Source organism: Thamnophis sirtalis, unplaced genomic scaffold (genome assembly GCF_051295495.1).
Source record: "Thamnophis sirtalis isolate CommonGarterSnake01/CBP01778 unplaced genomic scaffold, rThaSir2_p1.2 scaffold_1, whole genome shotgun sequence".
In the NCBI taxonomy this organism is placed as follows: Eukaryota; Metazoa; Chordata; class Lepidosauria; order Squamata; family Natricidae; genus Thamnophis; species Thamnophis sirtalis.
In genome coordinates, this window is record NW_028261381.1 from 30,656,092 (window position 1) to 30,679,983 (window position 23,892).

Sequence of the window (23,892 nt, forward strand, 5' to 3'; positions counted from 1 at the left end):
TGGTGTACATCATGGATCCCCAACCTCTGGTCCGTGGACCAGTACCGGACGTTCCTGAAACCAGACTGCAGAAGCAAGCAAAGCTGCATCCATGGGATGCGCATGTATGCGTGGAGAGCATGGGAACCTGGGGGGGTTGCGTGTGCATGCGTGGGGGCAGGGCGGGCAGGGAGGTCATGTATGCATTGCATTATGGGTGCATGCACACTTCCGGTACGCAGCAACGGTATATACCATTTTGAGAGCTCTTTCATGTAGGATGTCTCCAACACTCAGGATGTCATCATTTTAGGATGACAAAAAGTTCCGCATGCAGAAGAAAGAATTTGCTTTCCATTCAGCCAGTGGAAATATTGTACTGGGTTAAAAGAGTTGTAGAGAGATGACTTTTGCCCCAGAGGGAGCTGATTTCTTGATTCATTAATATGCTTTAACATCATGAAAACCGAACCTTAACAAAAACTTGATCACAGCTTCGTGTTCATCAGTGTCTTTGTTTGACACTATAAATTTCGTTTTTAAACTGGGAAAGGCCTCATTTCACTGGTAATGCTGTATTTTGTAGGCAAGAAATATAATACTGTTTGAAATCTCAGTATTGGCAAGAGAAAGGTTCAGTGATCTGACATAGGATAAAGCAGTTTCCTTTTTTTTAAAAAGAATGATCAATGGTTTTTTATGAATATTAAATAGGGAAAATAACTTTTCTAATCATTTACATCCCTTTCTTGGAAACAAGAGTGAATAAAGTATATTAATCCCAAGTAAATAGTAAAAAAAGTAGGGACACTGTGGCTCAGTGGCTAAGACGCTGAACTTGTTGATCGAAAGGTGAGCTCCCGTTACATGTCCCAGCTTCTGCCAACCTAGCAGTTCAAAAGCATGTAAAAAATGCAAGTAGAAAAATAGGAACCACCTTTGGTGGGAAGATAACAGCATTCTGTGCATCCTCAGCTTTTAGTCATGCTGGCCACATGGTCATGGAGACGTCTTCAGACAGCGCTGGCTCTTCGGCTTTGAAACAGAAATGAACATTGTCCCCTAGAGTCGTGAACGACTAGCACATACTGTATATGCCAGGGTAACCTTTACATTTACATTTTTTAAATAATAAAAAGACAAGTAACAAAAAGCCAAGCATCTCTTGGTAGAGATGCTTGGCTTTTTAAAAAAAGGTTCATGTGAAACCTCCCTTAAAAACTACTTTATGGGGTAATAGGCCTTCATTCCCTGCTTCAAAAAAGAAAAGCAGTCACAGTGCTTCATCTCATGTTGCTCTTGAGCTTTTTATCTGGTTGCTCTATTAACTTGAAGAGGTTTTTAAAAAATGCTCTGAAGCCTCCTCTGGATAACTGGAACTACCGGACAAGACCAGATCACTTCACTCAAGAATCTTAAACCACTCCTCACTTCAAACAGAATTGCTTCATTTCTGTAGCATGAAGTACCTTATCCAATTGCAGTTGCTACATAAAATCCTCTTGAGTTAATGACCTGCAGAGATTAATCCAATACTTCTTTTGGCAGAATGGCCTTCCCTTTGAGTGGTCAGATGGCACCAGGCCTTTTTTTACATTTTGGGAAGAAGAGGAAACACATAGTCCAGGACAGTGTGTTTACATTGATATTAAGGGACATTGGAAAAATACTGGCTGTGAAGAGCTTTTGAACGGTGCAATTTGCCACATTCCACCAAGTAAGTTGGCTCTTATGTTAAACATTGAAACACTTTTGGTAAATATAACCCATTTTGGCTTGTTTGAAAGTAGCAACTGAATCGGGGATATTAAAACTTATGTAATGCTTGAAAATTTGGAGGGAGTGGGATTCATTAGAACATAATAGCAGAGTTGCCCAATTTTCTGCCCAAGCCAAGACACAAAATATACAAAATCATGACATTAAAAACATGAGGTTGGACAAATTAATTTTTTTTAAATGCAAACTTAATGGACAAATGCAATGTTTGTGATAATGCTGAAAAAAATACTCCCACTTGTTCCTCTTGTCATAGATAAGAAATCAATGCAAAACAAGGAATTGTGTGATGAAAAAACTGTGCATTGGATAAGGTTTAACAGCAGTTGCTACAGCTTTTCTACTGTTTTTGAGAATCTGAACTTTTATGAAGCATTGGAGTTTTGCAAAAGGCAAGGTGAGAAGATTTTACATTCCGGGGCCTAACGCTGTCGGATTGCCTATTCAGCACCGTTGGTTTGTTTCTTCTGTTATTTTTAATTTACTACTGTTGTATGTCATTAAGCCATTTAGAATGAAGTAGCATAGAAATATCAAATAAATATATATTGATAATTATATCCCCCAAAGCTACTAAGTTATCGCATAAGAAAGTCAGCGGGAATAAAGTGCTTTTAAAAAGCTCAAGAAAAAGTTGACTAGGTGTCCAAAGGGAAGTAAGTGATAAAAGCATATCTGTCTGTACAGCACACAGGATGGTTTATCCACAGAATGCCATATGTACAGAGTTCTATACCAGTGGTGCAATTAATGAGAAGACAATTTTCCTTTTAATTACTCACCCCATGTCAGTGTTGGAAGTTCCCCACTGAAAATCTTAATATACAGATAGGGGTTATTGTTTTTTCATGTAAAATGTGCTTCTAAACCATGAGCAAATCCAATGTATTAAATTGCCCTTGGAAAAAAATTAGGAAATTCATTGAATTTGAAGTGAAATAGTTATGATTATAATTTCCCTGTCTAGCAACAACCTCTTAATAACAATACTTAAAAACAGCATAAAATAATGCATTAGAAGTTTCAATCTGATACTAACGCTAAACCTTTAAATCCTTCTCTGGGCTGGAATTCTTGCTTTCAGCTGTGCTGGGTGATGAAGTCTGGAAAATTCCCTAAGTAGAAAAGTCTTTCTTTCTCTGAAAAGAGAAGTGTTGACTCATGAGCTCATCTTTTATTTTTATTTAATTTTTACTGAGCACTTTTAGTCCATTTTAGTCCAGACAGAGGAATTTTATGTAGTTTCTTTTGGCATATCAAGACCCTAAAATAACTCTTACCATTGCTAAATATGTAATGGTAGCCAGTGGAATTCATGCATTACTAATAGCCAAGCTGACTAAGCATAATCATGAGCCTTTTTATTACATACTCCAGTGAGGGAACTTTCCCATGAATCTCCACTGCTGTTGGGGAACATCTAGGAAGGCCTTGGTGAAAAGCTTGTGAAAGCAAGTACTTATTAGATCCAGTCTGGGAAGTTAGTTTAAGATCAGTAAGGGTTTTGAACGCAGGCCTGGGAGATAGCTACAATCATTAAGGTAGAAAAAAGGCAGGGTGGGTTCTTTGTGCGTTCCAGTTTTTACACTTTGAAGTCTTCTTGGAAATGCCTGGCAGAGAAACCATCTAGTAGGACTTTACAATTAATGGGTCCCAGGAGGTGGGCCTCTTCTGCTGTGGTGTCTCCCTTATGGAGTATCCCACATACAACATGAAATCAGGTTAGGTCCATTCCCTGCTATCGTTTCAGAAGTTCCTTAAAATCTGATTATGACACCAGGCCGGGGGAATCCCAGGGAATCCGGATGCATTCTTAGACGGCTCCACTGTGGTTGATTTTTTTCTCTCTCTCTGTGGTTTGTATATTTTGAACATTTTATAATAGCTTGCTTTTAATTTTTGTTTATTAGAGTTTTATTCCACCTTTATTACTTTATAAGAAACGAAAAGCAGCAAACATACTTAATATTCCTTCTTCCTTCTTGTTTGCCCACAACTTTGTGAGGTCGGTTGGGCTGAAAAAGAGAAGGAAGTCAGCCAAATGGCTCACATGCCTAAGGCAGAACAAAACTCACAGTCTGCTGAAATACTTCACAGCACCTGAAATGCTACCCCCAACTGACTTTCAATAACCTTAAAAAGGATTTTTATATTTTTATAATGCGTGTTTTTATGTATCTGGCTTTATTAATTCTTATATGCCACCTAGAGTCGCTTTTAATGAGATGGGCGGCTATATAAATGTGATTAATACAGAAATAAATAAAAAGTCTTCTTAGTAGTGGTGCCCTGGTTATGGATCAGCCTTTTTCAGGCACAATTGCCTACCTATATTTTACTTTTTGTATTCCATGCTGAGAGGAAAAAGTGATCCCCCCGACTTTTTTTTTTTAATGGTTCTTGTACTAATGTTCTTCTGTGCTTCTGGGTTTGCTTTGTTTTAATTAGTTACAGGCTTTACAATGTATTTGTTTCATTTGGCTGTTTTATAATCTTAATTCAGAAATCTTGCAGCAAATTGATTAAATACATAATACGGGAATTCTGCTCTTTAAAGCAAATTCTAAATAAACCCAAAGGTAAAATCTTGCACGAGCATATATTTTTTATTCTAAGTATATTTGCTTAATAATAAATCTACCATTTGTTCATTTTCAGGTTCTAATCTTCTAACAATCAAAGGCAGAGATGAAAATATTTTTCTTTTAGAAGAACTACATTCTTTTGGCTCTTTGGTTGAAATGATTTGGTTGAATACTCACTTCCTTATGGATAGTAAGTGAAAAAAAGCCAGGAAAGAATTAAATCACATCCAACTATTGGAGATTTTGTCCCAGAGCATATACATATAATTTCTTTGGTAGTTAAAATTAGCTGAGCCACCAATTAACACAACATGCAAATGATAACTGTTTTACTTTATATTCTGGTTATAGGACCCCTTAGTTCCTACTGCATTTTCAATTTGTAGTGAGCTAGGTATTTTGTTTGCTCATCAACCTTCCATGCTTCTGAGGTCGGTAAAATGAGGATCCAGATTGTTGGGAGTAATATGCTGACTCTGTAAACCACTTAGAGAGGGCTGTAAAGCACTGTGAAGCGGTATATAAGTCTAAGTGCTATCGCTGTCACCACTTTCATATTCTGTGAAAAGGAAGCCAGTTGTATTTAGCCATCTCTACTCTTTTTTTCTCTCTTGAACTTTGACATGCCTTCACCTCCAATGAAATCTGGAAGCATGTGTGCAATAAACTAGTTTCCACACTTATTACACACATTAAATTTATATTGCACCTTTTATATGGGAACTCAAGGTGATGTGCAGAATGTTCCCTCCTCTTAATTCCCCCATTATATTGTTACAACTCTGCTAAGTATCTTGGGCTAAGAGAGAGAGAACTATCATTTTCTTAGCTTACTAGCACTTGGATCTTCCTACTTTTAGCCCTGTGCTTTAACCATTATCCCACATTGGCTGTCTTATCATTTTTGTTAGAACCAACATTCTTTGTCTATGTATCCCATGTTTAAACATACAGTGAAATTATTTTTCAAAGTCATCTGGTTCACAAAGGAGCTGTGAGGTGTTTTTTAAAGTTGTTTAATATATGACAGGAAGATGCATACTTAGAAATCCATTTAGATATTTGCAGACTGTTTCATTCTGCATAAAGGTTTAAGGGATAACACAGAGAAGTATTTTGAAGGAATAGAGAGGAATAGCAATGACTCTGAAGTAAAAATTAATTTGAACTTAAAATGAGTGCATTCGTTTTTCATTGTTTACTTTGCAGTCTACTTCCTCCAAAACACTCTGAAAACTATAATTTCAGGTCGTAAAAAGAGAATATAGATGGACAGCTCCCAAGTTAATTGCATTTTCATAAACATTTAATGACTACTGTGATATAAAACTGTATGACGAGAAATAGCTTGCAGTTATGATGCACGATCTTCCTTGAAGATAACTAGAACTAGAAGAACACTCCCCTAATTTCCAAAGCCGCAGGACTATTTCATTTTTGAATAAAATACAATGCAAATGTAGTACTCTGTTCACAGTGCCCTCAAATCCATATATGGATGTAAGCAAGGGTGAAATTCAGCAGGTTCTGACAGGTTCTGGAGAACCGGTAACGGAAATTTTGAGTAGTTTGGAGAACCGGCAAATACCACTTCTGGCTGGCCCCAGAGTGGGGAGGGACTGGAGATTTTGCAATATCCTTCCCCTGCCATGCCCACCAAGCCATGCCCACAGAACTGGTAGTAAAAAAAAATTGAATTTCACCACTGGGTGTAACTTTGATATTAGAAAATACCAGGGGTGGACAGATATAATAAATGGAATTGTGAGGTCCTGTGCATGGATCCTGGAAGTCTTCTGACTTTAATGATGTCACTAATGTTGCCCTTAGATGCTACGCTAATATGGTTTGATGGCTCTCCAGTTCAGTATTCAAACTGGGGCACTGAGGTGGGTCAATGGACAGGAAATAGCTGCATTGTCTTGACAACTGCAGATGGCATTTGGAAGTTAATACCGTGTCATGAGAAAAAAGGATTTGTATGTAAAGCCAACACAGGTATGAACCTATGTTTTTTTATAAAGAATTTTTTTTTTATTTTTAAATAAACACAAACAGGCAAAACACACACAAAAAACCCCACAAAACCATCTTCCATTACAAATTGTAGAAAGTGTGTTGATTGGTTACAAAAACTTCCGTGCATCCCTTCCACAGTCATCACCTACAATTCATATCAAATCATATATTTTAAGTAAGTTGACTAGACATCCCGCTTTTGGCGGGACAAACACGATTTTTCAAAATTTGTCCCGTGTCCTGCGGCGTGTTCAAAAAGTCCCAATTTTCCAAAAGAAAGAAAAGACTCCGAATCATCAATTTTAAAAAGGACGCCGTTAAAAAAAAAGTTTTTATTTCTCTGAAGTGTCGTTCCCGATGTGGCCTTTAGAGGGTAGTGGTTTCCTTCCCTCCGCTCGGCTCGCTCACAGCTCCCAACGAGGGGCAAGGCTCCCTCCCCTCATGCACGTGCACGCGCCAACACGTGATGTTTTTGCAACAGGCGTCCGGTGGCCTCAGGCAGGGGGGGGCTTTCCAGCGGGGGCAATGCAGTGAGGAGGAGGCTCGGGCCCGGGCCAAGTGGGTCAGCCTCCTCAAAAGCATGGCAGAGGAGGCAGCGTTGGCGGCAGGGGTAACGCTTCGTGGTTTTACAGCCCTCTTTTTTTTTTTAGAGCTCAGGTGCTCCGAGGTGCTCCGAGCCCCCTTCCCCCGTCAATGGTGTCCCGCTTTACCCATCTTAAAATCTGGTCACTTTAATTTTACGTCAAATATATATATTACTATCATCATACCTCAACCCTCATTTGACTATAATTGTTTTTACATCCTTTTATAAAAATATTTCAGATTTAAAGCAAAACCAGATAATGGCATTCCATTAGCTCTTCCCAATATCATCCAGTAACATTACATCTTTATAACATGTTCTAAATAAAAATTGATTATATTTAATAACAGAGTTTCTAAACCTCCTTTCGTAGTCACCATTTGCAATTTATATCAAATTTCCTCTTATCAAACCAATACATATATATGCATTATTATCATTATCAATCAATTATTTAACTGTATCCATTATCATTTCGTTTTATACATAATGCTCTAAATGTAACTAAATTTGACTTAATTTTTTATTATAAACTTTCATTACATCAACCTGTGTCTTTCCAGTAATAGTGCAGTCTTATGTCTCTTGCCATTTATGGCATTAGTATACTGATTATTTCCTTAGTAAGTTTTGTATGGACTTCTCTTCACAACTTATTGCTTATTGCATATCTTGTATAAGCTCGAAACCTTCCATCTGCTTCTTTGATCAGCTTATCTTTGGTTATCACTAGTGCTTCTGACAAAATTTCTCTCCTTAGTTCCATCAATTCTTCTCTCTTTTCTTCTTCTATACTTTGAAATCTGGGATAGAGCTCCAGTCCATCTATGTCCCCTTTCCATATTCCACTCTTTCCATTTCTAACCATGCTCAGTTCACTGTCAGTATCAACAATTTTCTTGTCTCTTTATTTTTTCCTTCAGTTTTAGAACTCTGACCTCCACTTTCTTCATTTGATGAACATCCTCAATTTTTCCATCAAATTTTACTGTTCTACAATCTATGTTCTCTAATCTCGTCTCAATTTTCTCTGTTACTTCTAATAATTTTTGAATTTCAAACATAATCTTTTGCAATGTTAAGGTTTCTTTTTCATGTTACGCCATTCTTCCAACATGTAAACACTGCCACTCTGGCATTCAAAACTTTTTATTAAAGCAAGTTCATTTATAATCTTTCAAGGCAAGGCTTTGTTTTCACTCCACTCCAGCTGCCAATAAAGCTCCCGAAGAACACCTGTATAAACAACCCATGGTCTTCTCACTATCACTCTCTGTAAACAAGCTGAGGAACCTTGAAATACAAAATCAAATGATCAAAGAGAAAAAAGAAAAGACAATATTTCCAAGCCTTCCAAGCCTCTAGCCTCCAAGTGGCAGTGTAACTTCATTTCCCTCTGTTAATTCAGCCCTCTTTGTATTCCTTTTATATCTTCTTTATATTCCAGGCTTAAAGAAAACAAAATTCTTAAATGGAGCAAAAAAAAAAACAACAACCATCCAATCCAGCATTATAAAAATAAGGAAAAAGCTTTCAATCTATAGGTATAAAAAAAGAATGTAAAAAGTAGAAGAAGAAAAACTAATCCGTTCAATTTACAGAATAGGAAACATTTGCAAAAGTTCCATCCATAAAAGAAAATTTTTAAAAAAGGATAACACACTGTTTAATGTAGCTTAATTTCGCCACTTGTTCTCTTCTGTTTTCAAATTTAATTTAGCTTTAATTTTTTGGAGGTAGTCTCTTTTATAATAATAAGATTTCCTCACCAGATGGACACACTTTCTCTTTCTGTTTTCCTCCCTTTCCGCAGCTGTCCCAACTTCAGCAGCTTCAATGGCTGCGATTCTGTCACCAGCAAAAAAAGATTCTCCTGGATCAATCAGGGACTTTGTGGTGTCCCTGAGATCAGCAGGACATACTCTTCCCTGTCACCGTCTCTTCGGGACGGTTTAGGTCCAAAAGGATCGTCCAGTGGCAAAAGTATCGACTGTGATCTTGGAGCACCAAGATTGCACGTCATGTCATTGCGACGTCAGCTCCTCCTTCGGTATGAACCTATGTTTAAAGGATACGTAACTACTATTTCTCTTCTTACATTCTAATCAAAGGGTAGGAAACCCATAAGCTCCACGTTATTGCTTAAACATTAACTCTTCCTTCTGTGCAAACATCGACCTAGCTGGGCCAAAAGCAAACTATTTGCAGCCACCAGTCCCTAAAGGGGATAAAACATTTAGGACCTCTTAAGGAATTTGGATTTCTAAAAAAAGACATGAGTGCCATAAGGCTTGCAAAGATCCCAACTACAACTAATGAAAATTCAGTGAGGCTGAAGTTTATCATTTGGACATAGATACTTTATGGGGGCAAACACTGTAGATAGGGTATGCCTCAATCCACATTTGAGAGCATGAATTGGACAAGGATTTTCCCGTGCCATTTCACTAAATAAATAAATTAAAAACCTGAATGAATCAGATAATAATTGAACAAAAAATTGCTATCTTACTCCTAGGAGATTCCCTATCAAACCCAGTACTTTTGCATATTTGACCAAAATTATTGGCATCTATTTTTATTCTAAATAATACACTCATAAGAGGTAAAGCTATAATTAATGTTTATACATATATAACTCTATATACTGAATAAAATCAGCAGAAAAAAATCCTTAAACTTAATGGTTTGTTCAAGTAAACTGTTGATATTATTACCTAACCAAACCTTTTAACGTTCACAATTTTCAGAGGAGATAAATTTAGCTCAAGGGGAATGTCTTAATATAATTATTAAATCTAAGGCAGTCAATCTTTTGAGGCTGATAGGCACATTTTGAAGTTTTGGAGAAATATAAAATAATTGCTAATGGGAGTTGTGGATGGGATTTGCTTGTTCCTAGGGTACGCAGAAAAGAAATGGTTATTTATCAGAGGATAAACTTTGGATGCTTCTTGACTTCTCTCATATAATTCAACATGATCTTTTGTATGATTCCATCTTTTGACATTTTTTTCTGGGCTGTTAGATGCAGTTCTAAGCAAAACTACCATTTACAATGTCTAAGAATGCCTGTCAAGGATTTAGATATAGTCTAGAAATGCACTTGCACATTTTTTTTTTCATGTACCAGTTGTTGTTTTTTTTTAAAAACCTTTTAAAAATAATTAAATAGGATACCCAACAGGTTCTAAGGACATGTACAACCACAGTGTTTACTCCTAGCTATATTGCTGTTGTCTCTAACGTATAAAGTAGCTAATTGTGCATTATTTTTCAGATTATCATGAGACTGCAGTACCACCAGTGAAAGGTATGTGACATCATTTTCCCATATTTTAATTCCTAAAGATGAAACTAAAACTGTTACTATCAGTCTTTTTATTTTCTTTCACTCTCTTTTTCAAGGATCATATCATAGGATATTCGTCCTGGTGATATTATCTGCATTGCTGATAGCTGTTAGTGCCATAGCAACATGTTTGTGGTGTTCGCCAAGACCCAGTGGCGTATCTGGAACTATCATGTGCTTCAGAAATGCCTGCCTTACAGAAGCTCATTCTGAAGTTCCTGTTGCCGAAGAAAGCATTCTCATTTCCAGCTTGGAGAGGAATGATGTTCTTTAATGCAACCTCATTCATTTAATACATTTAATGCTGCTGCAAATGGGCGCCCATCTTTGTAAACAAGAATAATTTCATGAACTGATTACATCATATTGTTAGGCATTTTACTCCCTCCAAATTTAAGATAGTCCATTTTTTTTTTCAATGGAACAAGATCTGCAGTAAAACTCAATTAAGACCTACTTGAAGGCAGGACAAGGAGCAATAGATGAAAACTGATCAAAGAGAGATCCAATCTAGAACTAAGCAGGAATTTCCTGACAGTGAGAACAATTAATCAGTGGAGCACCTTGTTTCTAGACATTGTGGGTGCTCCAACACCAGAAGTTTTTAAGAAGAGATTGTGTGGAATGGTATAGGGATTCCAGCCTGAATAGGGGCTGGATTAGAAGACCTCCAAGGTCCCCCCAACTCTGTTATTCTGTCATTCATTTGTGTTTGTTCTTGTTTACTATTGAAGCTGGTACTCCAAGAACATGTCCATGTATGATGCTCATTTCAGGTTCATAAATCAAATCCTATTATTGTCCAGTAAAAATGTTTTCCAGATTCTGGACCAAGGGGAAGCTCCTCTTTTCTTTTCTTTTCTTCCACAACTTTTTGAAAAGATAAAATAAAACATTCACTATGCTCTTAGTTCAGTTCTTAGTTTGTAGCTTTGCAGTGATGCATTAGAAACAAAACAATCTAACTAACTATGAAAAATTTAAAACTATTAGTCTGTAGAGTTTCTCAGTCATCCAGGTCATTGTTGTCCCAAAGATGCTTTTTCAGGAGGCAACTGGACTTTCTTGCTTTTTTCTTTTGAAGAAGTTTCGCTTCTTCTGCTCTGACTGGATGGTGGGGAATAGAAAGATTTATATTCCCTGCAGACAGCTGGTGATCTGCATCCTTTTGGGTTGTTGAAGCACTTGGAGGTTTATCTGTGTCCTCAGGGTCACCTGAGTAGTGCTCCTGGTTTCTGTAGTCTGCAATTTTTTCCTCTGGAAATCCATTCCTACACCCACACCATCGAAAGGGTGTTCATCCCAAAATGTATGACTAAAAGTCTGTAGAGATTCTCAGTCATCCAGGTCATGGTTGTCCGAAAGGTGCTTATTCAGAAAGCAACTAGACTTTCTTGTTTTTTTTTCTTTTGAAGACATTTTGCTTCTCATCCAAGAAGCTTCTTCAGCTCTGACAGGATAGTGGGGAATGGAAGGATTTATATTATTTCCAAGTGCTTCAGTGACCCTCTAAAATGATACAAATTACCAGCTCTGCAAGGAATATAAATATATAAATATATTTTAAAGCTGTTGTTATAAAAAATAAAAACAGTACTAAATACTCCTATCTCCCTCACCCTGTTTTTCAAAATTTTCATTTAATATTTTTTTTCCAATTCTCATTTGCTTCCCCTGAAGCCTTTTAGCTGTATGGAGAAAAATACTGCATGTGGCAGACACATATTTGCAACTCAGAGAGCATAATTGAACCTGCCAGGTGGCAGAAGAAAACACTTGAGTGGATTGTCACATGAAATTAAAGTTCTGTGCTTTTAGTATGCTAAGAGTTAGTTCTGCAGGCAAGGAGGTTTGCATCAGGGGAGAAAAATTTTGCAGAGAAAAATTTTAAGGGTAACTTTTAGTAGCTGACATTGTTTTTAAAACATGGAATAAGTTGTTCAGGATGCAGTGACTGGAAGGTAATCCCATTTTCTTTTGAATAGATATGTATAGGCTCACACTATAATAAGAGACTACAGTACATCTCCCACTGTTGTGACTTTCAAATTGTATTTAGTCAGGAAAATATAACATTAGAATTACAAGGATGAACTATGAAGCCAACTTGGACAATGCTAAAATGCCAAAGACTAATGATAATACAGTACTGATGGGCATCAAATATGATCTACTGAAATGCATAATTTAATATTTCCACGGAGAAGTAATTTTACTGTATATATTTATGTGTAATAAAGACTGAATTTATGTTCTTAGCTGAGTTAGTCTAGCTTTTAAGGAAATGGTTAAAACAGAAGAGCATTTTGTGCACATATAGATCTTTAATCTCCTTAGCATGTACTATAGTGTTTATTTTCTTTATGCACAATTTTGGGATTGTTAGAATTCAGTGAAAACTCGTACTTTTACATTTTATAATTAATTTTGTTTTCACCTTGTTCTTCTTTGAATTATGAAATGACATCTTTTCCTCTATTTTTTTCTTATGTTACCAACTGAAAATACTTTTAAATCGGATTTGTACCATTAATGATACTATATGCAAGTTGATTTACCCCTTCATACCTAAAGCACTCTTTTAAAAAAGGGACTGTTGCTGTGTTCAATAAAAATGCTTTGAAACATTTCATTGTTTTATATTGTTCATTTTACATTTGAATGTTTAAATTTTATTTTCACCCCATCTTTCTATGCAAGCAGTCAAGGCAATTTTTTTAAAAAAATTTCATCTTTATACCTCTGCTTATTGCTTGCTTACAATTCCTGGGTATTTTTATTCCATAGCAGAACAGATGGCATACTCCAGTATTTTAGAAATAATGGCTCTTCAAAAAGACCTTTCTTGGAAATTTTAACGGCTGCACAGGCTAATCTCTTATAAACCACGTAGTTTTTAAAAGTTAATACTTACATTTTACATTGTGTTCAGAATGCCACTGGCAGCCAATTCAGATTAATACAGGCATCTTGTAATTCCATGGTATGTTAATAGTCTTATTTTCATTTTGTATTTACTATACATTCTGGACAATTTTAATATGCGCTTAGAGAATATTGCAACATTCAAGAAAATGCTCTGTAGATAAGGATAACTATTATTTGACCAGTTGAGGGTCACATTTCACTAACCTTAATTGTACAGCTAATTCATCAATCAAATTTGTATGACTTGCTATCCCAGAATCATCAAGAGTTGGGTAACATATAAATTTTAAAATTATAGTTGGTTGCACATTCATCTAGACTGGATTTGGCATTTTTATCCACCTATCAAGGTGGTCCTTTATCCTAAGGACCTGGGATATGCAGATGTAGTGTGATATTGTCAGAAGTATTTGTCACATGATGTCAGCTGTTCCAAGTAAAGCTGCCTTTTGCAATTGACTGGTGGAGGTTTTGTCAATGCCAATGGCATTTAAATGGGGCACCAGATTTTTGGGATTGCACCAAAGGCTCCTGTTACTATTGGTACTATCCTTGCTTTCTTTTGCCAGAATTATTATACTTTTATTTGCAGGTCTTTGTGATTTTATCCAGTTCTTTCTGTCTAATCTGCTGTCTCCAGGCACTGCCAGTTAATTCCGGGGTGTTAGGTGGCAGGTACTTGTCTATTTAAATTATAAAGTCCCAGAGTACCTTAGCTTATTCATTTTCTATTTTGTCTACTCTGTGGTCCCATAAGTTCTTGCTTCCAGGCAAATAGTATCTCTTGGAAGTATTCCAATGAAGAATTAGAATAGAATAGAATAGAATAGAATAGAATAGAATAGAATAGGTTTATTGGCCAAGTGTGATTGAACACCCAAGGAATTTGTCTTTGGTGAGTAAGCTAAAAATGTACATATAAATAAAAAATAATAGGTCATAGGTCATTATCAATGATACTTAGAGTTTTGCTGATTGATAACCTCACCCAATGGTTTCATATAGATGTTAAATTGGATTGGGGAGACTCAAGCCCTGTGGCATTCCACAAAGCAGGAGTACTTTGTACATATATTTGATAAGTATGTCCACCCATTCCACAATATATCCTTGCCAGAATATCCAATTCTTAATAGCTGATCGTCAAGGTACATTTTTCAGAAAGCAGATATTTTTCAAGAAGAGTGCACTCTCATCAAATCAGGCTAAATCCTTTTCCACTTACCACAGGACCTGGATTAAATTTCAGCTTGTTTCTCTCATCCTGTATACTATCAAATTTCAGCAGCATTCAGGCAAGGACGGGAAAGAGTAATAGGCTGGGTGCCATCAGATTGCACTTCACACCAAAGTTTCAAAACTGTTCCCCCCACCCCCACCCAGCAGCAGTTTTGTGCAGGTATTGAGTAATGTGAATGAGCACACAGAATAATTCGGTGCACAATAAATTAATAGCAAACAAGCATTCCCCTACCAGCATCTGGACAAAAACAAGCAGGAAAGACAGGAATGCAATTGGGTGGATCCAGAAGAGCTATCTGGTCTGCACTTTTCTATCTAAAGTGGTCTGCACTTTTCTGACAACACAGCACTTAAATATATATTGGGTTTTGCCAGCAGACTATCTACATAAGATATTCCAGATTCATTTAACCCCAAATCTGTACAAAAAATATGCTATAGTATTGGTAGTTCTAAGACCTTCAAATGCTGACATAGATTTATAAACAAATGAAAGAGAATCAATAATCTACCTAGGAAGGTAGTAATTATTTGATTGCAGGAAGTATTTAATACTGAAGGCCAGAAAAAATACTTTGCATTTGGTTTTTCAAGAATAACCACTTAGTTGTTAACCTGGAGTGTGTGTGTGTGTGTAAGAAAATATTTAGTGAAAATGTTTTAAACATGCACCTAAAATGTCTGATCTTTCTTTTGAATATGCTTCCAGAAACTTCCACACTATAGGTCCTATTCACTTGCCACGAAATGAAAAAAAATCAGTTATCCAATGTATGAAACTGATGCTGATTGGTTTTCAAGAAAATCTTTGGAATAGCCATTTGATAAGGCAATTTGGAATGGCCAGTACAAAATCACAGACAGATGCAGGTCTGTTTCCAAGAACTAAAGCATCTGTGTGACATTTCTTGAAATTCAATAAACATGTCACACCTTTCAATTAAATGTCTAAATATCCGTAGTTCTTGAAATCCCTTGGCATGTAACTCTGCAGCCGAGAACTTGTTATACTAAGACTGAGTTCATCAGAAACAATAAAAATTAATAATAATGGTGGTGATGGGGTTTCTGTTGTACAGTACTCTGTGCTGCAAGAGTATGAAGACTTAAAAAAAGTGGACCATTTTGTGGTTATTTTGAATCTGGGTCAGAGTTGCTTTTTTTCTTCCTTTCTCCCTCACTTCTTAAAGTGTTTCACCATGATCATACAAACAGACCTGTTGCCCCAATTTTAGAAAGATGTTGAGACTCTAGGAAAAGTACAGAGAAGAGCAACGAAGATGATTAGGGGATGGGAGGCTAGAACACATGAAGAATGGTTGCAGGAATTAGGTATGTATAGTTTAATGAAAAGAAGGACTAAGGGTAACATAGTAGTGTTGAAAATATACAAGGGGCTGCCACAAAAAAAAGGGGGGGTCAACCTATTCTCAAAAGCACCTGAAGGCAGGACAAGAAGCAATGGATGGAAATTAAAGGAGAGAACCAAACTAGAAATAAGGAGAAGTTTCCTGACAGTTATAACAATTAATCATCGGAAGGACTTGCCTCCAAAAGTTGTGGGAGCTCCAAACTGAGAGTTTTTAAGAAGAGATTGGACAACCATTTGTCTGAAATGGTATAGGGTTTCCTGCTACAGCAGGGGGTTGGACTAGAAGGGAGCTCCAACATGCTTTCCGATTCTGTTATTCTATTTATTTTATTTACAAAACAAATAATATCAATGTTCACCAAGAAATAGGAGAAAAAGACACTATTCTATATGATTGTATCATGAGAGAAAAGAAAGGAACAATAACATAGGCAACAAATAATGTTAAGAGAAGCTTCCAGAACTTCACAACTAATAAAGGACCACTTAGCACTAACTGCTACAATTAACCTCTTCCCTGGACATTTAGGATTGTTTAATCCAAGAGTTTCTTCCTTTTAACATGGGTTAGAATTTTGTTGCCCTTTAATCAGGAAGACACTGGAATAACAAAAAGCTACAGTATTTTTTTTTTAAATCACTACTGCTAATTGAAAAACAAGGGCTGGGTGAATGAACATGACATTTGAAGCAAATTGTTCTTTTCAGTTCACAGAAAGAACACAGAGAATAAAAGATCATCTCTATAAAATACAGTGGTTATTCTTCCCTCAATGACTATTTGTCGTATTATATTTAAAAAAAGTAGGCCTAGATCATATGAAAAGCCGAGCCAGTTCAGCATCCTGGTTCTTACTAACCTAATGCCCAAGAAAAGAAAAAGCCCAAGAGAGTCACTTTATGTTCTGCTTACATTTCCAGAATTGAAAAACTAATCCATTATGATTAATAACCCATAGAAAGTGCTTGGAAATAATTTTTTAAAAAAACCACCATCATCACCAAAGAGACCAATGTTTTAATTCTGCAATAAAGACACAGTACTAACTGTAATGCTCCTACTACTACAGAAATAAATTAATACATCAATTTTTTTTTAAGCTACAATAGCATATGTTAAACACCTAAAATACTTTGAGGAGTATACAAAAAATGTATAATACTTTTATCACAGCAGCAGCATTTTCTCCCTTATTCCAGGTTTCTCTGCAGTTTTAGAAGATGTCCAAAATGTTCTCTCCTCATACTAGTATACAATTAGTCCCATATCACAGGCCCTTATAGACAAGCCATTGGACCTTTACCAGATTCTGTACATTTGCCTGGCAGATAGTTTTAGCTGCTAGGTTTTGTGAAGTTTAGGGAACATTAGTACTTTAAAAGATGTTTTTTAAGATAAGAGGAATCTCACTCATTTTGCTAGTACAGTATCTGGAAGTTTCCTGTTAAGCTTCAAAGACATTTTGTTGTTACCATTATTACCACACCTCAGCTTACCAATGAACTATGGGGGGAGGGAGCTGGAGATAGGACACTACCCAGACATCAAGATGTACTGTCTGAGAACCAAGGACACTTCAGTGGTGTTTAAAAAAGCCAGAGGGACTTTCCCACAACAATATCCGGATAATGTATTAGACAATGAGATCTGAGTTAATTGGTATGTGTGTAAGAATGTGAACTTTAACTATGGGGCTTGGCGCAGGAAAAATCTAGATCTTGTTTTGCCTTCAATTGTGCCAAAGTGAACTACTCAATAAAGTCTTGCATAAGGAGATTGGATCGTCTTAATGGTACTTGCTTTGGTTGGGTTTGTCAGTCGGAACCTTGACCTTCCCATCTGGAACGAATTTGACCAATTCCGATAAAACTTTGAAAGGGTAATGGAGCTTTGTTGAATTTCAACTCAAATGGGAATCCATTACAAAGATATTAAAGAATGGTATCTGGCTTTGTGAAGCATAAAGAAAAAGAAAAGGGAAGCAGTGTCTGTAGCCAGCGTCCCTTATATTCAGGTTTCTCTGATGTTTGCTTCATTGTTTGTTTCAAACAGCGTGATGCTAGTATGCTTCATTAAGCATTCTGTGTTACCACGCTGAAAATTTCACAATGCTGACATGTGGACAGAATAGGAATGTGCAAAACATTACACAGTGTTAAGAATGGCAACACTTCCTTGTTTCAAGAAGCTGAGGTTTGTGTTATAATAAATAACACAAATACATTCCATCACTTATAAATCTTCATGAACATGTTGAGCAGGGGTGGGTTCCTGCCACAAATCTACAGTGCCATTTAGAACCGGTTCCAGCTCACTCCCCCCGCCCGTCTGCACATCATCAAGATGAAGAGCGAGAGGAGGAATTCTGGGAGTAGAAGTCCACAAGTCTTAAAGCTGTCAAGTTTGAACACCCCTGGGTTTTTTTTTTCTAAAGGGTTAGAGGTGCAAGGGTCTTGTAACTTGACAGCTTTAAGACTTGCGTGCTTCAAATTCCAGTTTCTGAGCCAACATTTTGGTTGCTAAGCAAGAGCATTAAGTGAGTTTCACCACATTTTACAAGTTTGCCCTGCCCACCCAGTCACATGAATGCCAAGCCACTCCCAGTCAGTCACATGGCTGGCAACCCACTCCCACCGGTCACATGGCTGGCAAGCCACTTCCACAAAGCAGGCCACACCTACAGAAGAGATTCTAAAAAATTTTGAAACCTACCACTGATGTTGAGGCTCTTGAAGTAATGACTTTAAACTTTAAGTACTGAAGAAAAAAGGCAAACATAACAAGAAAAACAGATGCATAAAAAGATAAACTGTGAGAAAAGGATATGGCTCTTTTAAGTGCCTTAAATATAAAATGGGAGACCTTAAGTACCTGGTTATTAAATAAGAGAGATAAATAATAAATTTATTAGGACCTGGTAGAACCGTAAGAATCTCTTGCATTGCTATTCCTGGATGTAAGATCTAGAGAAGCATGATGACAAAGTTGAGTGAAAGGTGTATACTAGGTTCTCACCCAGATATTTATCTTGCATTCAGTTCAGTTCACCTTCTGCCAACATGTTTTTTTTTACCTGTCCTTGTCCTTTCTATTTCCTACCTAACATTTCCATGATGCTGAATCTCCCTTTTCTTGGTGTTAATCTTAATTTGGTTATGATAATACATGAATTTGCTTCCTGCTCATGGAAAAATGCAACTAATTTCTTTTGTTAATTATTTTCCACCTTCTTGAAATTGTATGGAATGTACTATCCTGTTTGTACAACTGCAGACTCTGATTACTTCACAAAGGAAATGCGTATACAGATGATTTGTGCAGTAGCAGCAACTGTCTATCAACATCATGAGAGCTGTCTTCTTTTATATAATACTGATTTTTAATTGGCATCTTGTTGGAAGGGAGGGAGTAAAAAGCTAGTGTAACTATACTTTTCGGGCAAATCATTGGTAAATCATCATTCTGTAGGCATCATTCTGACTTGTAAAACAATAATTTTGATTGCTCATCTTTGGACAGGTTTCAGTCTCTTCTGATCTCTTGGAGTAGAGGCAGCACTTGCCTTGCCTTTCTTTCTCCTCCAGGGATCCTTGATGTAGGAACTAAAAGAAGAAAACAGAGAAGAAGTACAATAACAAGAAAACTGTTCTGCAGCCTGTGATTTAAAAAAAAAACTACAGGGCAATCTAGGGAACTTTAGAGATCTATTAGAATGCCATATTGTATGCACAGCTCTTTGGAATTAAATTCTAGACTGAGTTCAATTGAATTTTTTCTTAGAATATACTGTTGTTGGCTTGCATGTTTAATTCATCTATATTTGTGATAATGACTCTGAAAGTGGGGAAAAATAAATGTTTAGTACTCAGTTTAATTAGGTTGTTTTTGATGTCTTATATCTAACCTTTTCTTAGCGAACTGGTTAACCTTTCTGTGTTTGCATTTTCAGCAAGCTCTTATGGTTGCCTCAGTCCATTTGGAAACAAGTGAGAGGATACCTAGACAATTATTGTCCTGGGCAGCATCTGTTAATTCTGATTTTCAAATTAGAGTGAATTCATTTGATATTCATTTCTGTATGTCAGTGCAGAGATGCTAATGATTTCCATAAAAATCCATCATGCCATCATTGTGATAATACATTTTCGTGTAATATAAGAAAGCTTGGCTTTGTGTTAAATTCACAAGGGTGTCTCAGAAAACTTCTGCCAAATTAAATGATTTGTTTAAAGCTTTTGTTCCTAATGAGTCTTAATGAAATTACAAAGGATGATGGCACTTCAGCTCTTTAAATCAAAAGACTGGATTGTTTAACTCTGGATGACACATTCATTCCATATTGTAAGCAGCAACTAAGACACAGTTAGGTTGTGGTTCAGAAATTTTTTAGAAATACCTATGATGGTTACAATAAATGAAGAAAGAATACAGCCACAGTCAGCTGAAGAACTTATTTCTAGAAGTGTTTTTACAAAACAAAATACAATTGTAATTACCTACTGTCATCTATTGCTCAACTTTAAAATTATGAGCAAATATCCTTTAATTTGGACAATATAATATATAGATATTAGGTGACTGATTGTATTGGCTTAGATTGTAAAAACTACAGTTCTATCAGATCATTCATTTGCTGCTCTTGTTAGAAAAAACATTATCAGTTGTAATTTAAATAAACTCAGTGTTTCAAACAAATGGGTTCATTCAGAATTGATTTTGTGCTCAATAATTTAATGGGGTAGAGGAAATTACTGTATACCCTTTATTTTTTGCACAATATCTCTGTTTGCTTGGAATAAATAATTATTGTTTATCTGGTTTGTTTTTATGACTTTAGTAGACACAAGCCTAAATGTCATTTTTGAAGTTTATGACCAATGGCTGAAACATATATACTGAATTAAATTAAATGCAACAATAAATGTCATAATACAGAGGAAACCCATAAAGCAGTTTATCTATTACCTCTTTCCATTTTCTCAATCCACCCTGTACATAGCCAGTTGAGGCAAGAGTTTTGATAAATATCCAACAGGAGAGAAGACCTGCCCAGGCTTGGTAGTTTGGAAATAGCATCATTTTCATATCTATCTACACATCCAGGCTGTCCTTGTTAGCTCTGTGTCTGTTTTATTCCTCAGTAATGTCTAGCATCAACTAACAGGAATGACAGAATGGAGCAATTGCAGGCATAATAAGGAAATGCTTTTTGTCTCCCACTCTGCACTCACAAGGCCTATCATAACCATATCACTCCAGTAATCTAATAACATGGTTTGTGCTGCAGATGGAGGTTAAATGAAGCTCTGCAGAACAAAAATTAAACAAGACTTAATGCAAAATAGAACTGGCTTCTCATTTTAAATGTCATGCACAGGAGTTGAACAAGATCCAATCTGGGTCGGTCACTAGGACTAGAGGTTTACTCTTCCGAGCTTTGGGACTTGTGCTGAATCCCATCCTCAGGGAACTTCTTTCTATTGGAATGCATGCTTTGGGTTGTTCTATGAGTTGTATTTATGTGCCCTCCTACATAAATAAAGACATGAACAATTTAAATAAATGCTGCTACTCACTTATTTCATCTGAAGTAATCACAAAAAAGGACTATTAAGTGTACTGTATCGAGAGTGCTCACTTTTTTCCTCAGAAGAATAACCTTAATCAACCTTTCCATTTCTTGGCTGTGTAAGCAAAAATTCCATATAAAAGAAAACTTTCCAATTGAGATCTAATAATGGGCTCTAGTAGTAGTTCATATTTCTGAAGGGAATAACAAATATATGAAATAGAGTAAGCTCCTGATAGACGACCAGTTCTTGTGATTTTAAGAGGTTCCCCTGACATGGAGGATAAACTTTATTGAAATTATTTATTTGCTCCAGAGTTTGCAGGGAAGGAAAGAAAGCTCACTGGATGATTACATGGCTGTCTTGATGTACTAGAGTCCTCATAGCAAGGAGTTTGCCAAGTAATGCTCGACTTACAATCATTTATTTAGAGCAAGGGTATCAAAATCACGGGCTATGGGCTGGATGCGTCACACACTGACAACGCCCACCCTCAGCGAAGGGGAAAAAAGTCATGTGATGACGTGTTGTCGTGAGTTTGACACCCCTGATTTAGAGAATGACATTGAAAAAAGTAACTTACAGCCAGCCCTTGTGGTTACAACCGTTATAGCATCTCTATATAACAAAATTTCAGGTGCTTGATGTGTACTTTCTTCTGGAATACATACCTACACACATACTGAGAGTACATTTATTTTTATATTTCTATTTTGTATTACTTTAATTAATTTTATATTATATATAAATTATATACGGGTCTTATATACTTGATCAGAATTTACTTTATATACTGGATCAGAATTTCTGTCATTAGGCAGAGTGGTTAAGTGAGCCAGGCCCAAATTTTATAATCTTTTTGCCATGGTTGCTAAGTGAATCATTACAGTTGTTAAGTGAATCATGATAGTTCAGCAGATCCAGCTTCCTTCAGTGACTTCGCTTGTCAGAAGCCAGCTGGGAAGGCCGCAGATGGTTATCCCATGACCCTGAGGTGCTGCAACAGTCATAAACGCATGTCGGGTTGCCTAGAGCCTGAATTTTGATCAAGTGATTGTGCAAATATTGCAAGAGTCATAAAATGGGAGGACTGGTCATAGGTCAATTCGTTCAGTGCCATCGTAACGTTGAATGATTGCTAAACAAACTGTTGTGTAAGTTTAGGATTACCTACATATAAACATTACTCAGTCTGTCATACAGGTTTGGTGGCATCTCTGATAGACCCTATGAACCTTGGTTGTTTCTTTCAGATCAACCGCTTTGGCTGACAGTTTTGGAATATGATGCCTTAACTGCTTCTGCGGACAAATAAACCTGACTCTTGAAAAACATGTCTCGTATTCAGAACACAAAATGGGGACTGTCCTATTTAGCATACTATTCTGTCAACTCGATTGCAGGTTTGATAGCATGTTAGCACAGCTGTGATAAGAGGGTTTCATGAAAAAAACTAAGATGACTGAATAAAATTTTGTTTGGAAGGGATGAAACCACCAGGGGATGCTAGAAGTTCTTAGAAGGAAAAAATAGTTACAGAAGTTGCCCCCATGAGGGAATTAACGATTTTTTTTTAATAAGCCCACCAAAAGATAAGGTGTGTAACAAGATAAATTTAGTGAACCAAAGAGAATTGCTAATGTGATATATGATCTGGCTAGATATCTGTTGTGAGATGTGGCGTGCTTGCTTTGAGACATTAATCCTGCGCGTAAATACAGGTAGTCCTTGACTTACAACTTTTCATTTAGTGATTGTTCAAGTTATAACTGAAAGAAAGTGAATTTATTATAAATTTCTTACTCATCACCGCTGCAGCATCTCTGAGGTCACGTGATCAGAATTTGGAAGTTTAGCAACTGGCTCATATTTATGAAAAATTGCAGTGCCATGTGATCACCTTTTGTGACCTTCTGACAGAGTCAATGGGAAAGCCAGATTCTCTTAATAATCCTGTTACTGACATAGCAACTGTAGTGATTCACTTAAGGACTATGCTAAAAGAAGTTGTAAAAGGGGGCAAAACTCACTTCACTGTCTTGCTTAGCAACCAAAATTTTGGGCTCGATTGTGGTCCTAAGTTGAGGACTACTTGTAACCATGCAGAAATATAAAGTTTTCAAGATGTTCCCATCCATCTTTGTGTGATTATTTGAGTTACCTTGCACCAAGTGAAATGAACCACACAGTTTTTGGCTGATCTGACAGAAGCACTCTGAATCTGTGGAATGACAAAGAAATGCAAAATAAAGAAATTCAACATATTACAAGTGGAATGAAATATTTACCATTATTAAGGGAGGTAGAAATGAATGAATACCAAGAGCCATGGTGGCATAGTGGTTAGAGTGCAGTGTTGCAGGCTACTTCTGCTGACCGCAGGCTGCTTGCAATTTGGCAGTTTGATTCTCATCAGTTCAAGGTTGACTCAGCCTTCCATCATTCTGAGGTCGGCAAAAATGAGGACCCCTACTATTGG

At 36.6% G+C, this 23,892-nt stretch overlaps 1 protein-coding gene across 1 annotated transcript in view; it reads left to right on the forward strand.

Moving 5' to 3' along the window:
- The window catches only part of PLA2R1 (phospholipase A2 receptor 1), a 77,029-nt gene extending 65,887 nt beyond the window's left edge, over positions 1-11,142 (forward strand). Inside the window, exons 25-30 of the mRNA XM_087709905.1 lie at positions 1,528-1,696; positions 2,015-2,155; positions 4,417-4,533; positions 6,174-6,341; positions 10,229-10,261; positions 10,357-11,142. Coding sequence (XP_087566031.1) covers positions 1,528-1,696; positions 2,015-2,155; positions 4,417-4,533; positions 6,174-6,341; positions 10,229-10,261; positions 10,357-10,574 — 846 coding nt within the window. The 3' untranslated portion in view covers positions 10,575-11,142. The remainder of the gene's footprint in view (positions 1-1,527; positions 1,697-2,014; positions 2,156-4,416; positions 4,534-6,173; positions 6,342-10,228; positions 10,262-10,356) is intronic.
- Positions 11,143-23,892: the final 12,750 nt, after the last annotated feature.